The sequence below is a fragment of the Cavia porcellus genome, unplaced genomic scaffold (assembly GCF_034190915.1).
Source record: "Cavia porcellus strain 051 isolate PalLab524CR breed Dunkin Hartley unplaced genomic scaffold, mCavPor4.1 scaffold_26, whole genome shotgun sequence".
In the NCBI taxonomy this organism is placed as follows: Eukaryota; Metazoa; Chordata; class Mammalia; order Rodentia; family Caviidae; genus Cavia; species Cavia porcellus.
The window spans coordinates 30,785,474-30,798,605 of NW_026947509.1; the positions used below are offsets into that span (position 1 = coordinate 30,785,474).

The window sequence follows — 13,132 nt, forward strand, 5'->3', positions numbered from 1 at the left end:
ATTGGTAAGTATTTCTGGGATGGTGAGAACAAGGAGGAGGCCAAGCTGGACTCAGCACCCCACACCCGGCCTCCTCCTCCTCCTCCTAACCCTCTAAATATTGGAGGGGGCAGGTTCCAAGAACCAGCAGCGTTCCGGTCTCTCAAAGAGAACTACAGGAAATGCATGAATGCCAGGACCCTCCTGCCCACCAGTGACCTCCCCAGTGCAGCTTGATGCCAGGTGCAGTGTCCAGACTACTCTCCATCCAGTCAGACCCACCTTTTTCTGTGTCTCCTGCTGCTGATCCCACCCAGACTATGTCCTCCACCCTCTGTCTCCTCTGTCCACCTCTCCCAGCCCTGGTCACAGCCAGCACCCATGGCAAAGCTGCAACCCCAGCCAATGTCCAGGAGCCCTGAGGGCCAGCACCAGTCTCCCTTCACCCCTTCTGCCTGCCGTCCACCATCTCACCAATGAGAGTCACCACCATTGCTCCAGGGCCCAGAGCAGCTGTGTCCCCTCCCCTGAGCTTTCCATGGCGCTTCCCCTGCTCCCAGTCTTTTGAGGGCGGCACAGGCGCCCCCAGCTGGCCATAGGTCCTTCTGTGAGACCATAGGGCTTGTGGAGCTGAGCACCCTTTGCCTCCATAGCTGGGTCTCTGCTCCCCTCTGGCTGCAGACTCTTGGCAGCAAATATCCAATCTTTTTTGAATCTGTAAAGACACACGGGTGTGCACACACACATACACATATGTGTACAATCACGCATGCACACACACACACACACACACACACACACACACACACACGGCCTCCAGTCAAGGCCCTACACAAAGCATCCTTTCATACCAGGGATTGGAGGGAGGGCAGGGCCCAGGCCACAGATCCAGGAGCACTTTGGGTGTCTCAGGATGCACACACACGATCTATCACTGCTGGTCACAGACGATCTATCTCTGCTGCCTGGTGGGTGGTGCCACCCCTGACCTTCAGGAGCATTGACTTGGCCTAGTTCCCCATGCCCACCCCAAAAAAACGATTCCCACCTGAGCCCCACAGGATCACTGCCTGCTGGTAGCCGGAAGGACTGCATGGCCCAACAGCCATGAGTCGGCTACAAGGAGGTGGAGTAAGGACACACAGTCACGGGTCAGTCCTGATGACCCTGGACTCCTCACAAGACCCGGGAACAGCACAACCCATGTTGTAACAAACAAACCATACACCAAGTACAGAACAAAACGTTCATGTGTTGTGGCCAGACTTTGAGGACTGTGGATCGACTTGCTGAGAGAATAAAGGATGGATGGGTCTCTCCCACCTCCTGACATCACTGTGCCCCTGGCCAATCAGGAATAAAGGATGCAGATTTGATTTTATTCTTATGACTTGTTCAAAACTAGTTTCCAAATTTATATGGAGAACTATGTGTAATTGTGCAATTTCCAGCAACCGAGCACAGTCATGCCTCCATTCTTGAACACTTCTGGGGCCAACAATTTGGTTCATGAACAGAAGCCTTACACAGAGTTTGGCTTCAGTTCACAAACCTCACATCAAATGAGGAGCACAACTGTGGCCACCTTTCCACCCAAACATGAACACAGGAATCTTCCCCCAGAATCATGCAACAAATTACGTTTGTGAACCAGGTGCCACTGAGGATTTCCCGTACCTTTTCAGTTGTACAAGAAAGACAGGAAAAGAATGATAACAAGGACACGGGCATTTTAACAGCTGATCACAGAAGGCCTGGACGTCAAACAAAAGCAAACCAACATGACAGTAGAGGTTTCTTTCATAAAGCTGGCCAGGGCTGGATTTAGGCCACCTAATTACCCAGTGTACAGTAAGAGCTCTGCCTGTGCTCTCTGAGATGGAGACCAAGTACGGGACCGTGAATTGGTAGAAAGAGGCGGGGCCTCTGAATGACTATGATAATTCTACTCACTTCATTGCCAAGAGTCAGACCAGCTCCTCTGCAGCAGTCCAGAAGGCAGGGCAGGGGGTAGGAGTCCAGGCCTGTTCTCCACCTGAACTGTAGTCTTCCCTTATCCCATGAGCATCACTGCATGCTAGGAAAGAGGGTTCCAGGAAATAAACACTTCTCAGCCCTTATCGTTGGTATATCTGCGTTCCTTTCTGACGATTTCATAGTACTTAATGTTGTTCTCACAAAACATGAAGCCAGTGGTACATAGTTATTGCAGGAATGCGCCTTAAAATTATGAGTTTGGGAAAGTGTTAAGAAAGGATGGGAGAGGAACCCCATAGACCCTAGAGCTGACTTAACAATCAGAGGTAGCGGGGAGCGCGCTGGGGTGCAGGAGGCCGGGCATGTTCTCCACGCACAGCAGCTGTGACCCCAGCATCTGCTGGTCCCACAATGCACTCGCGGCCCACAGGTGTCCCTGGGCAGATATGCAGGCCTTCTTGGCAGAGTGCTAGAGCCGCTGCCTCTGCCTTTTGCAGGCTCTGCAACAGTGCACGAGAAGGCTCCCCTGGTGAAATCGCTGCTGTTGGCCGGGCCATCCGGGGTAGGAAAAAAGATGCTGGTCCATGCCATCTGCACAGAAACAGGCGCCAACCTGTTCAACCTGTCAGCCGCCAACATCGCCGGGAAATACCCAGGCAAGAACGGGCTCCAGATGATGCTGCAGGCTGTGTTCAAGGTACCCACTGCACTCTCAGTTTCCAATTTTAATTCCTGCAAATACCTTTTTAAAGCCAAGAACACAGGTCTCTCTAATGGTCTTCCCATAAATGACTTCTCATCCCATCTGCCTGAGAATTCTGCAACTACAAACAGCCTGTTTTTCCATAAAAATATCCTCCTCTGCCACCCATTCCTGCCCCTCTGGCCACAGGAATCTTCATAGTGAGTAGGAGTCTTGCTGAAAATTAAATCCATGGTTTCTTTCTTCAGCTCACATTGCCATAATACTTGGCGTCAGATATTTGCATTTTGTGATATTCTTTCTTGGTGGCGTGCAGCGCAGGGCTGTGTACCTTGGACACTGCGGTGGAGAATGCAGGAAGTTAAGCAGAGCACAGTAGTGAAAGTATCCAAGGTCCCATCAAGCTCTGCTCCCTAGGGGCTCCACAGCACAGTGGTGATGATGCAGGGAATGGGTCACAGATATGATACCCTGACAGGAATGATTGTAGCTCCCATGAGCTAATGACAAGTCCCAAACAAGTGACCGCAGAAGGCTGTCCCCCTTTGACATGTGGTCCTCTCCCTGCAGCCCCTGGGACACTCCCACTCTCTTTTGCCCCCTAAGTTATCACGAAGGAATCAAGTCCCCAGCATCCAGCTGCATAGCCGCTGTTTTCATGTGGTTTCGGTCCTCGTGTAGCTTCTTCCTGTGAAACATCTGCTAAAGTCATTTGCCTGCTTTTGAAGGGCTTGTGGATGTGTGATTTTGAGAGCACTTAGTATCCTCTGAATGCAAATCTTAGTCAGACACACACACCACAGACGTTCTCTCGTTCCGTGACTCGGCTCTTTGTCTTCTTACTGACTTTCCTTTTGCAATTGCTCTGCCAGCACCCGACCTCCAGCCCTGTGTATCACTGTTTTTCTCTCTACTGGTCTGTCAACTTTGCCTCTTCCATGCTAAGGCACCTTTAGGAGATGCATCCACAGCTAGGATGCTGCCTTCCTGGTCATTGTGTCATTATGAAATGTCTTTTTTTTTTGCCTCTAGAAATAATCCTTGTCTTGAAATCTACCTGGTCTGATATTAATGTGGCCATGTTAGCTTCAAGTTTATTGTTCTTTATGTTAAACGCCTTCATTCACGTAGTTAGGCTGTCATTTCCTATTTATAATCTTCTAGTTTCCTTATTCAATTTCACTTTCCCTGCCTTTTGCGTTTCATGTAAATGTGCTCTGTCTTTTCAGCAATACTTTGCTTTATGTCTCAGTGGTTGTTCTATGGATTTGGAGTCATTCTTGACTTGCCTGTCCTGTAGAATCAATATTGTGCCATTTTACATAAAGTGGGAGAAGCTGGCAATGGTATAAGGCACTTATTATTCCTGTCCTTTAAATTCTCATTATCACACATTTTCTACCTAGAAACATTATAAGTACCACAGTAGAATGTCCCCTTTCATGTGCATCCATGTGTTTAGCATTTCAACTCCCCATCTGTCTTAGTTACTTTTCTCTCATTGCTGAGACAAAATACCCAACACCCAAAATGAAGGAAGGAAAGGTTTACTTAGCTCACAGTTTGTGGAAGTTTCAGTCCATAATCAGCTGGCTCCAAGGCTGGGTGATGTGGCAGCATGGCATGCTTTCATGGCAGTGAAAAACAGCAAAAGCAGCTAGAGCAAAAGGGGAAGAGCTCACTTCCTTCCCTCCCTCAAAGTGCATGTAGGTTACCCTAGGGTAGGGTAGCACTCTCACACCCACAATCCCAGCATTGGACCAGGAGTCAATCACAAATTCTAGAAGCCTTCCCCCATGACTGCGTGAGGCTTTCGGGGGACATCCAGACACAACCCATAGCACCATCCTTCTCAAGCAACTCACTTCTCCCTCTGGCTTCCTTCTTCTTTCAGCTGAAAGACTTTATCATTATTTTAGTGCAAGTTGATGCAGCAAATTTCCTTAGCTTCAGCTCATTTGTCTTAAATCATCTTTACATTTCCTTTACTTTTTAAGGACATTTTTGCTAACACAGAATTCAGGGTTGGCATATTATACACTCAATATCATTCCATCATCTGCTGGCTTCCATTATTTCTGATGAAACATTCCTAAACACTTGAACTATTTATCTCCTACATGTATGGATCATTATTCTCTAATTTTTTAAGGATTTCTCTTTAGTTTGCTTTCTACCCATTCAGCTACGATGTGTTCAGGTGTTCTTACCTGTTGTTTCTCGTATTTGCTCAACTTGTGGCTTGCTGTATACATTGAGCCTAAACATGTATTTTTAAACCAAATTTAGGGAATTGGGGCCATTATTTCCCCCCAAAAAATCTTTTACCCTATGCTCTCTTTCTAAGATCCTCTTACATACATATTTACTTGTTACTATTCTACGAGTCACAGAGTATCTGTTATCTCTAGTTTCCACACTAATAATTTCCATTAATTCATGTTTAAGTCACCATATCCTTTCTTCTACAACCTCCAATCTGTTAGTAATCTCATCTTGTAGATTTTTTTATTTCTGTTATTTTATTTCCTACTTCTAGCATTTGCATTTTCTTACTAGGATTGTTGTTGATTTCTTCTGTTCATTCAAGGTGACCATCTTTGCCTTTAAGTCTTTGATGTTAAAGTTGCCCTGTGGTCCTTATCTGATGATTCTACTAGGGAGCATTTCACTGATTTTGCCTTGAGTATGCATCACATTTTCCACTTGCTCATATGATTAATAAGTTTTAACATGTATTAGATATTGTGCAGAAGCCCCAAAGCAAGCTGGACTTTGTTCTAACCAGCTGTTAAATTGCTGGCTACAGAGGATTTGGTTCCTATGTCATTAATGTCAGTCTATTTTGACTTTGCCCTAGTCCTGGGCAATAACTGCCTTAGACCTGAGACAGGATCTTTACTTCGAGGTTGCCCTGGAAACCTTGTGCACCAAGCTCCTCTGACCTGGCCGTGGCTGAGGTTTGGGCTCAGTTATCTCGCTTCTCTCACTCTTGCTCTTCACTGGGATTGTTGCAGTCCTCCATTCTGTGCACACTTCAGAGATCAGCCAATGGTTTAGAGATGAGCTGGACTTGGAAGCCAGGCGGCCTGCCTTTGAGGCCCTGGAGCTCCTAGCACTAAGATCTTCAGGGGAAAAGTGAAAGAAACCCATCCTCTTGGCAAAAAGAACACCTGAATGTGTTCCTTTGGAACGTTAGGCTTTGTTGACATTTGATACTGTTGGGTAACAGACAGAAGCCCATAAATACAAAAACATCACCAATTTGCGAGCAACTAAATCTCCCAGACACCCAGTCCACACTAACACACTCAGCTCTCACAACCACCTCATGAAGCAGGCCCTGTCACTGTTCACATTTTACCAATAAGAAAACCCAGTGCTGCTGTGGGTCCCTGCAGGACTCATCGCAGAGCCTCGGTCCCAGAACCTCAGGAAGCAGCCTGCATCTGAAAGTGCACTACACTGCCCGTCTCTCTTCCTGCTGCCCAAGTGCCTCACAGCTGCTGGCCTGAACCCAGGGCAGAGTCAGTGCCCTGATCACCATGTCCTCACTCTGGGAGGTTATTCATCCCTGTCCCTGAGAGCTTTTGTCTTGATATCACATGAGCTGTCTTTGCACTTTATTAGAACTGACATTACTCGGACCACAAAATGCTGAATGTCAAATTATTAAAATATGGAACAACACGTTTATCGAGCTAGGCAGCCTCCAGTCAGAGTGCCCAACACACACCTCATTAAGCCTCACCTTTATTGCATGTGCAACTGATTAATGAAGACCCAGAGGTCTCGGGAGTGGGCGCATTCAATTAAAAACTGTGTGCAGTGAGGCCACCATGCCCTGGGGGGCTGGCACACAGCTATCTGCACTGCAAAGAGGTATTTGCTTTTCGTTAACCAAAGGGAAGCAACACTGTGCTGGCACTGGGACATCAGGAGTGGGAAGCTGGCGCTTGTTGTCACTGTGCTGTGGGAACCAAAGGATGCAGGCCAGGGTGGAGGACAGCAAACAGGAGATCTGTGAGAGATGAAACCGCAGCGGGCCTCTCCTCGTAAAGAATTCCCAAGTGTCCGGAGGGTGAGGAACTCACCCACGGGGAGGCCGCTGAGGGATTCTGAGGGGATGCCGGGGGCCTCGCTATAGACAACCCAGGGCAGCTGTCCTTGACTTGTTACACAACCCTGAGTTCAGGCCCCTTGCATTACCATCATTTGTGGAGGATCCTTTTACTTCACAGACAATAATTTAACAGGAGACCAAACGAAGTAAGCATATTTCCTTTACTGCACCAGCAAACAGCTGTCATCTCATGTTGTCTGTAGGACTAAAGCTATGTGGAAAAGGAGGTGAGGGTCTTGGGAAATTGGAAATACACTCATCTAGCCAGTGAATAAACAGGATAAAAGTGATGGCTGCTCAATAAGCGTTTTGTGGACAACAGGAGGCCCAAGGTGGGCACCAGCCTCTCTGGGTCTGGGGGCTGGGGGGTTGTTTTGTTTCTTTGTTGTGATCATTTTGTTTGTTCATTCTGATATTGGTGGCTGAGCCTGGGGAATGCTGAGCTGTACACCCAGACCGTTTGAGACAAGGTCTTGCCAAGACCTTTGGACTGATCTTGAATTTGTGATCTTCCTGTGTTGCTCCTAAATTTTTATAGTAGTAAATCGGGGGACAGAGGAGTAGAAGGGGCTTTTGGTGACCTCCAGCCAGGAGTGAGGCCCATGCCAAGGAGCTGTATATCTACTTTCCCTTTGTATTGTGTCAACACCCTAATGAGACAGGAATTAAGGTCCCCACTTTACAGAAAAGAATATTGAGACAATGCCTAATTTGACCAAAAATACAAAAGAAGCAGAGGGCTAGGATCCAGATTGAAGCCTAGCCTGACTCCCAAGCAATCACATTAGTCCTGGCCAGCCTCAGGGCTCCCTGCCCTGTCTCCCCCAGGAGGGGAAGGTCCTGGGTCGCAGGCCAGTGGGAGCTAGCAGCTCTGGGGTGCTCTGGGTTCCCACTGTCCTGCAGAGTTCCACCTCCCCCTGATACCTGTGTCAGTAATAGCGGCCTGGACTCTCACTGCAGAGTCAAGGAGACCAGGCAGAGAGCCCAGCAGCCTGCACTCTGGGCAGGGGAGATTTCCTGCCTGGGGTCCTGGCCACCTCTTCTTCCTCTTGCACAAGGATCTGACCACTCAGGGCCAGCACTAGAGAGAGGGCCTAGGGGCACAGGGCTGAGGGGTCCCCCGGCCATGGCGAAGGTAGGATGAGTGTGCTAAGTGCACGAGTCCCTCCTGCACTCAGGGAAATTCAGTAGGGAAAAAGACAAGGCTGACACCTGACCCCAAAGCACCCGATCAACAGGGGAACAGGAGATGGCAGGGACTCAAGGGCAAGGACTCAGCGCTCACTTAGATGCAGCAGTAGAGGTGAATGACTCTGCTAGAAGAAGGCCAAGATCATCTCTAGGAAAGCAGTGTCAGTGGAGGGAGGAGGCACAGAAGGACTTTGGACCCTTGTGTTTTTTAAACACAGAGATAATATTTCTGGCAGCACTGGAGACTGAACCCAAAACCATTTCACGGAGCCGCATCCCCAGGCCTTTTAAGATGGAATCTCACTGATTTGCCCAGATGAGGCTCAAACTTGCAACCCTTCTGCCGGAATGCTGGAGTTACACACCTGACTCCAGAATTTATTTTTAGAGTGATTTTATATTCATGGAAAAACTGAGCTGAAAGGGTACAGAGTTCCCACATGGAAGGTGTGGTCAAAAGCTACAACAAATATTTAAACTATAAAGTTTCGTTATGGTAAAATACATGTAGCCACTAATCTCCCTCAAAGTACCTCCCAGTGCTTCCTATGCATGTACCCCATCATTCCTGTCATTTGGGGGAGCAGTGCTGGAAATCTTCTTTCCTGTCTTTGGTTCCTTTCACAGTGCTTTTTGTGTGCCTGGTAACCCTGACCCTGTCTATAGTTAAGATGGACCCAGCATCCCCACCCAAAGTCACAGCCCATCAGATGTCTCGGTGGTAGGGTGCTGGCCTCTGCTGGGACAGGGGAGCTGCTGGCCATGGGTTGGTGTGTTGGAGCACGCCATGGTCCTAGTTCAGGGCAGAAAGAGGCTTCGTGTAGGGCCAGGCTGGCTGCCACAGCGGGTGAAGAGTTTGTGTCCAACCTGGACACACATGGGAAAGCGTGGGGATTCCTGGGGAAGTGACAGAAGGCGGATGCGCACTGGCAGAGCCCTGTGCTTCCCTGGCTGGCCAGGCCCAAAGCAACCCAGTGAGACCTCACCTTGCAGCGACACCATGAGGGGCTGTAAAGAGGGGTTCCCCATGTGCTTAGATGACTGGTGGCCCCAGCGCCCCATCCTCACACCCTGCCCTTGAACCTGGCCCTGGCCATTGGTAAAGCACCAATGCTACCCCGAATGCTACCCATCAGAGCCACTGCCCACCCAACCCCTGCGCCCCTGCTTCCCCAGCTCCCTCTGTTTCCCTCCTCTGCCTCAGTTTACCTCGCTTTCCACCCGAGGTGAGCCTGGCCAGACTCCCGGCTCTAGGATACCTCTGTTCCTTTCTTGATTGTCATTTACAGTTTGCAAGTTAATCAATTAAGCTAAATTCCAGCCACGACTTGAAATAGCGTCCAAGGTTACACTTGAAGGTGTCACAAGGAAATAAAAATTCAGAGTAATTTTTAAGTAGTGGAAATGCAGAAAGAAGCACTTCATGTGCTGAGTGTTAAATAGACAGCAAGGTGAGCCCCCCAGTAACCCGCACCCATCCCCATCCCCCCAGCTCAGCGGCACCTGGGCACAGAGACCAAGGAGACCACACAGGTGTCCCCACCTCCCGGTGTCTCCTGCCACAGAGCCGGGCACACGCACATCCCCCATCATAGGCACTGGATGAAGGAATAAGAGTTTCTTCAAAGTTTGGTAAACTGAGGCACAGTGCCTGGAAAAAACAGCTGGCTTTTCCCTGCTGAGCCTACAGCAAGCAGAATAGACCCCTGTCCGCCTAAAACTTCCAGCGAGCAGACCAGAGGTTCAACGCCAAAACACGCTGTGTATGGAGTTCGAGGATGTCCTTCAGAGGGCGTAAAATGTCAAAACCACAAGGAGGGAAAGGCAGGTTAGGAAATTCGTCTGATTCCATCGTGGCCCAGAAGGCCAACCCATTGATGGGACTAAAGAGCCCTCTGCTGGCAGTTCCTGGAACTGTCCCCTATGGCTTCAGAGAAGTTCAATTATGAATTAATTACATTTAATTGTCCATGACCTCAAACTATCTGTGGGTAATTTAAGAGAAGCCTTTGCATAGCTAAATGAAAATTAAAAGAACAAAGGACACCATTTTTCATTAGCAAATTGGCAGAGCTTTTTATGGTTAATACTCATGGAGGGGAGATGGGGAGACCAGATAGGTCCTCGATTACTGCTGGAGAGGATTAGACAGTCTTGCCCCCAGTAAGGACAGGCAGGCCCCCCCCCAGACCCCTTCTGCCAGCAGATTCCCCTCTACAGTCTCAGCACTGTCAGATTTGAGGGAAAGGCAGGTATCATCTAGATATTCAGAAACAGGAAGTTAGAACCGTAAACTACGGTGCCTCAGGTTAGCGTGATATTGGAGAACAGGCTTCACATGAAGCAGACAAAACCATCAGCATGGGTGGGAAAGGGTTGGATGCCAGGCAGAGGGGACCGGCCTTGCCTCAGTCGCGCTCTGAAACCTTCCCTGGCAGAGGAGCACTGCTCTAGTGCTCCCGGAAGAAAGAGACTGTCTCACCATCAGGCCTCCTCCTGCAGCCACACCTGGGCTCCACACTCCGCCTGGAGCGGCCCCTACCAACCCCTGGGCCCTCAGGCAAGGAGGGTCAGCCCTCCCGCCCTACCCGCCATGTCTTCCCGCCCTCAGCCCCAAACCCATTCGGCTGCTTGGGAAGACGCTGCACCCACCTTCCCAGGCTTGTGTTCCAGGCACCCGCTGGGAAGGACTCTCCTGTCCCCTCTGCCTCCGTCCCTCCTGCCAGCTCTCAGCAGCACATCCCCTGCCCTTTGTCCCTCTGTTTCAGCCAAGGCCACCAACGACCCCCTCATTACCAAGCCCCTAGCTGCACTGTCCACCTTTACCCACTCCGCTATTATTCTGGCTTCAAGGACGGGGCCATCTCCCACAGCCCAGATTCTCGCCTCCACTACCCTGCCCCTCCATCACATCTTCCTGTGGAGTCACCAGGGTACTCAGTCCCCATCCAGCTGCATCCCACTCTCCCTGTTGCCTCTGGGGCCCCCTCCCTCTGTTCCCCTTCTATCCCTGCCTCTCTTGGACTCCTCTGTGCTCCCTCTTGCCCCCTGCCACCAGGATCACAGTGGCCCAAACTGAGCTTGGCACTGCCTCCTCGTCCAGGGCTGTCTTTGGACTACCGTCCCCTTCCTTGAGGCACACCACAGCCCGTTCCCACCAAGCCTGGCCGATTCCTTCCTCATTCCACTCCCTGCAGTCCCCAGCTCCACCTGCTCAGCCTCCCATGTAACCCTCAGAAGCTTCTGGCTGCCCACTGCCCATGTGTCCCCCCATGGCCAGACCAGGGAAGGCCTCACACAGTCACTGGACAGGATTTTTGTATCACAGATGGGATCTAACTTTCTGATTAAAGTCTTTCCAGATTCTCCATCACTGCGGAGCTACCACTGCATAGCCACAACCTTTCTGGGCCTTTCCAGACCCCACCCCCTGCACTAGGTGCCTCATTCCCACTGTCTTCAGTGTGCAGCACACACACACCCCAGCCAGGACCTTCTGAACACCTCGGAAGTTGGGCTCTGTACCCCACCCCTGACTTAGTTACTTTTCTTGTTGCTGAGGCAAAATACCTGGTACCCAAAATTAGAAGAGGAAAAGGTTAACTTCGCTCACAGTTTGTAGAGATTTCAGCTCATAACTGAATGGCTGAAGGCAGGTGGCGTGGCAGAGGGGCGAGGAGGAGGAGAAGTCAGCAAAGCAGCGAACGAACAGAGCAGGAGGCCACAGCCAGGCCATTGTCCTTCTGTCCCTTCTATCTCATCCGGGCGACAGCACCACGCTCAGGGTGGGGATCCTTAATCCTCCCAGGGCTAGGCCAAGCCAGGCAGCAGATTCGTTTGGTAATCACACAGCCTGGGTCCTAGCCTCACATACTGCAGACCAAGCCTTTTCTGAAAAGCCTCACCTATGACCGCATGAGGCTTTGGGGGACATCTAGACCTGAGCCGTAACCCCTCTCTCCAGTCTGTCTGGTCACCCCCTGCTGTGCCTCACTGTCTGTCACTGGTGGTCCTTGCTCATACTTGTCCCTTGAGCTGCCTTCCTCCCTTCCCCTGCCATCACGAGCTCCTTGAGTCCAGCCCCTGCATTACTGCTCTTTATGGCCCTTGTGCCTGGCACTTCCACGCTGCTCTGTTTGGTTTCTGCAGGAAGAGAGGAAAAGGAGCCTTTATTCCACATTCCACCTTCCCTCTCCAGCCAGCTCACCCTGAGAGTCCACATCCTCTAAGGGAGGCAGGCTCGGCTCCTTGGGGCCTTACCCCGGAGGCAGTTTCGCCCATCTTTCATCTACTCCAAGGACGGAGTGTGGTCCCCTAGCCACTCATTCAAATGGGGATAATTTTTGGGACCTTCTTATTGGAAAGAAGATGATAGAGGATGACACAGGTCAAGGTCAAGATGCTTCAGAAAGGCATCTTGTGCCTCATCTATGTAACAGCACAAGCTTGCATGTCAGGCAGACCCTGGTGCTCCTAAAGCTCTAGTCCTTCCCCAGTGATTCTTGGACACACATTCAGCCCTCAAAAGTGTCCCTCTGTCTCGGCGACCTCGCCTGTAAAAGGGACCGTGTGGTCACTGAGACTGGCAGTGTTGTCCTGCATCTGAAAGCACTTGGCCGTCATTGTCAAAGACCTCTCTTGGGAAATGTTTTCTGTTACATTCAATAATAGTTTAGCCCTTCCAAAGCCCTCCACCCAGCCTGTGTGTCCCCAGAGCAGGTGAACAGCCTGGGAAAGGAATCCCTTTGCCGGTCCTGTCGGTGCTAAGAAATGCAGGAAGTGTGGAATTTCCCCTGGGAGGCCAAAGGCACAGGCAAGTTAAAGGAGCAGGATTAACTTCCATGTTCAGCGGAATGGCCCAGCCAAACATCCGAGCAGCCATGTCCCAGGAACTGGACACAGGCCTGCAGGTCTCAGGACTGTCCCAAGCTCGCGGGTCTCCCGTGGTCCAAGCCTTGTGCATTTTATGTAGTTCAGAGTGGAAAGAGGCGGGGACACTAACACACGGGAACTGTGTCTGCAGCTTCAGAGGCTCACAAATGGAAGCTGGGGAAAAATCCACTGCTGGCCAGCTGAACACAGGAGAGAGGGGGCCCCTGCTTTGGTAAGGATGCAACGTAGCCTAGACCAGCCGTTGTTGATATAAGAGCAGCTTATCT

The 13,132-nt window shown here is 50.4% G+C and overlaps 1 protein-coding gene across 3 annotated transcripts in view; it reads left to right on the forward strand.

Moving 5' to 3' along the window:
* Nucleotides 1–13,132, forward strand: part of Iqca1 (IQ motif containing with AAA domain 1) — a 126,518-nt gene that overhangs the window by 97,782 nt on the left and 15,604 nt on the right. For all 3 annotated transcript variants that reach the window (XM_063237055.1, XM_063237057.1, XM_063237056.1), the window contains one exon: nucleotides 2,454–2,653. In XM_063237055.1, coding sequence (XP_063093125.1) covers nucleotides 2,454–2,653 — 200 coding nt within the window. The remainder of the gene's footprint in view (nucleotides 1–2,453; nucleotides 2,654–13,132) is intronic.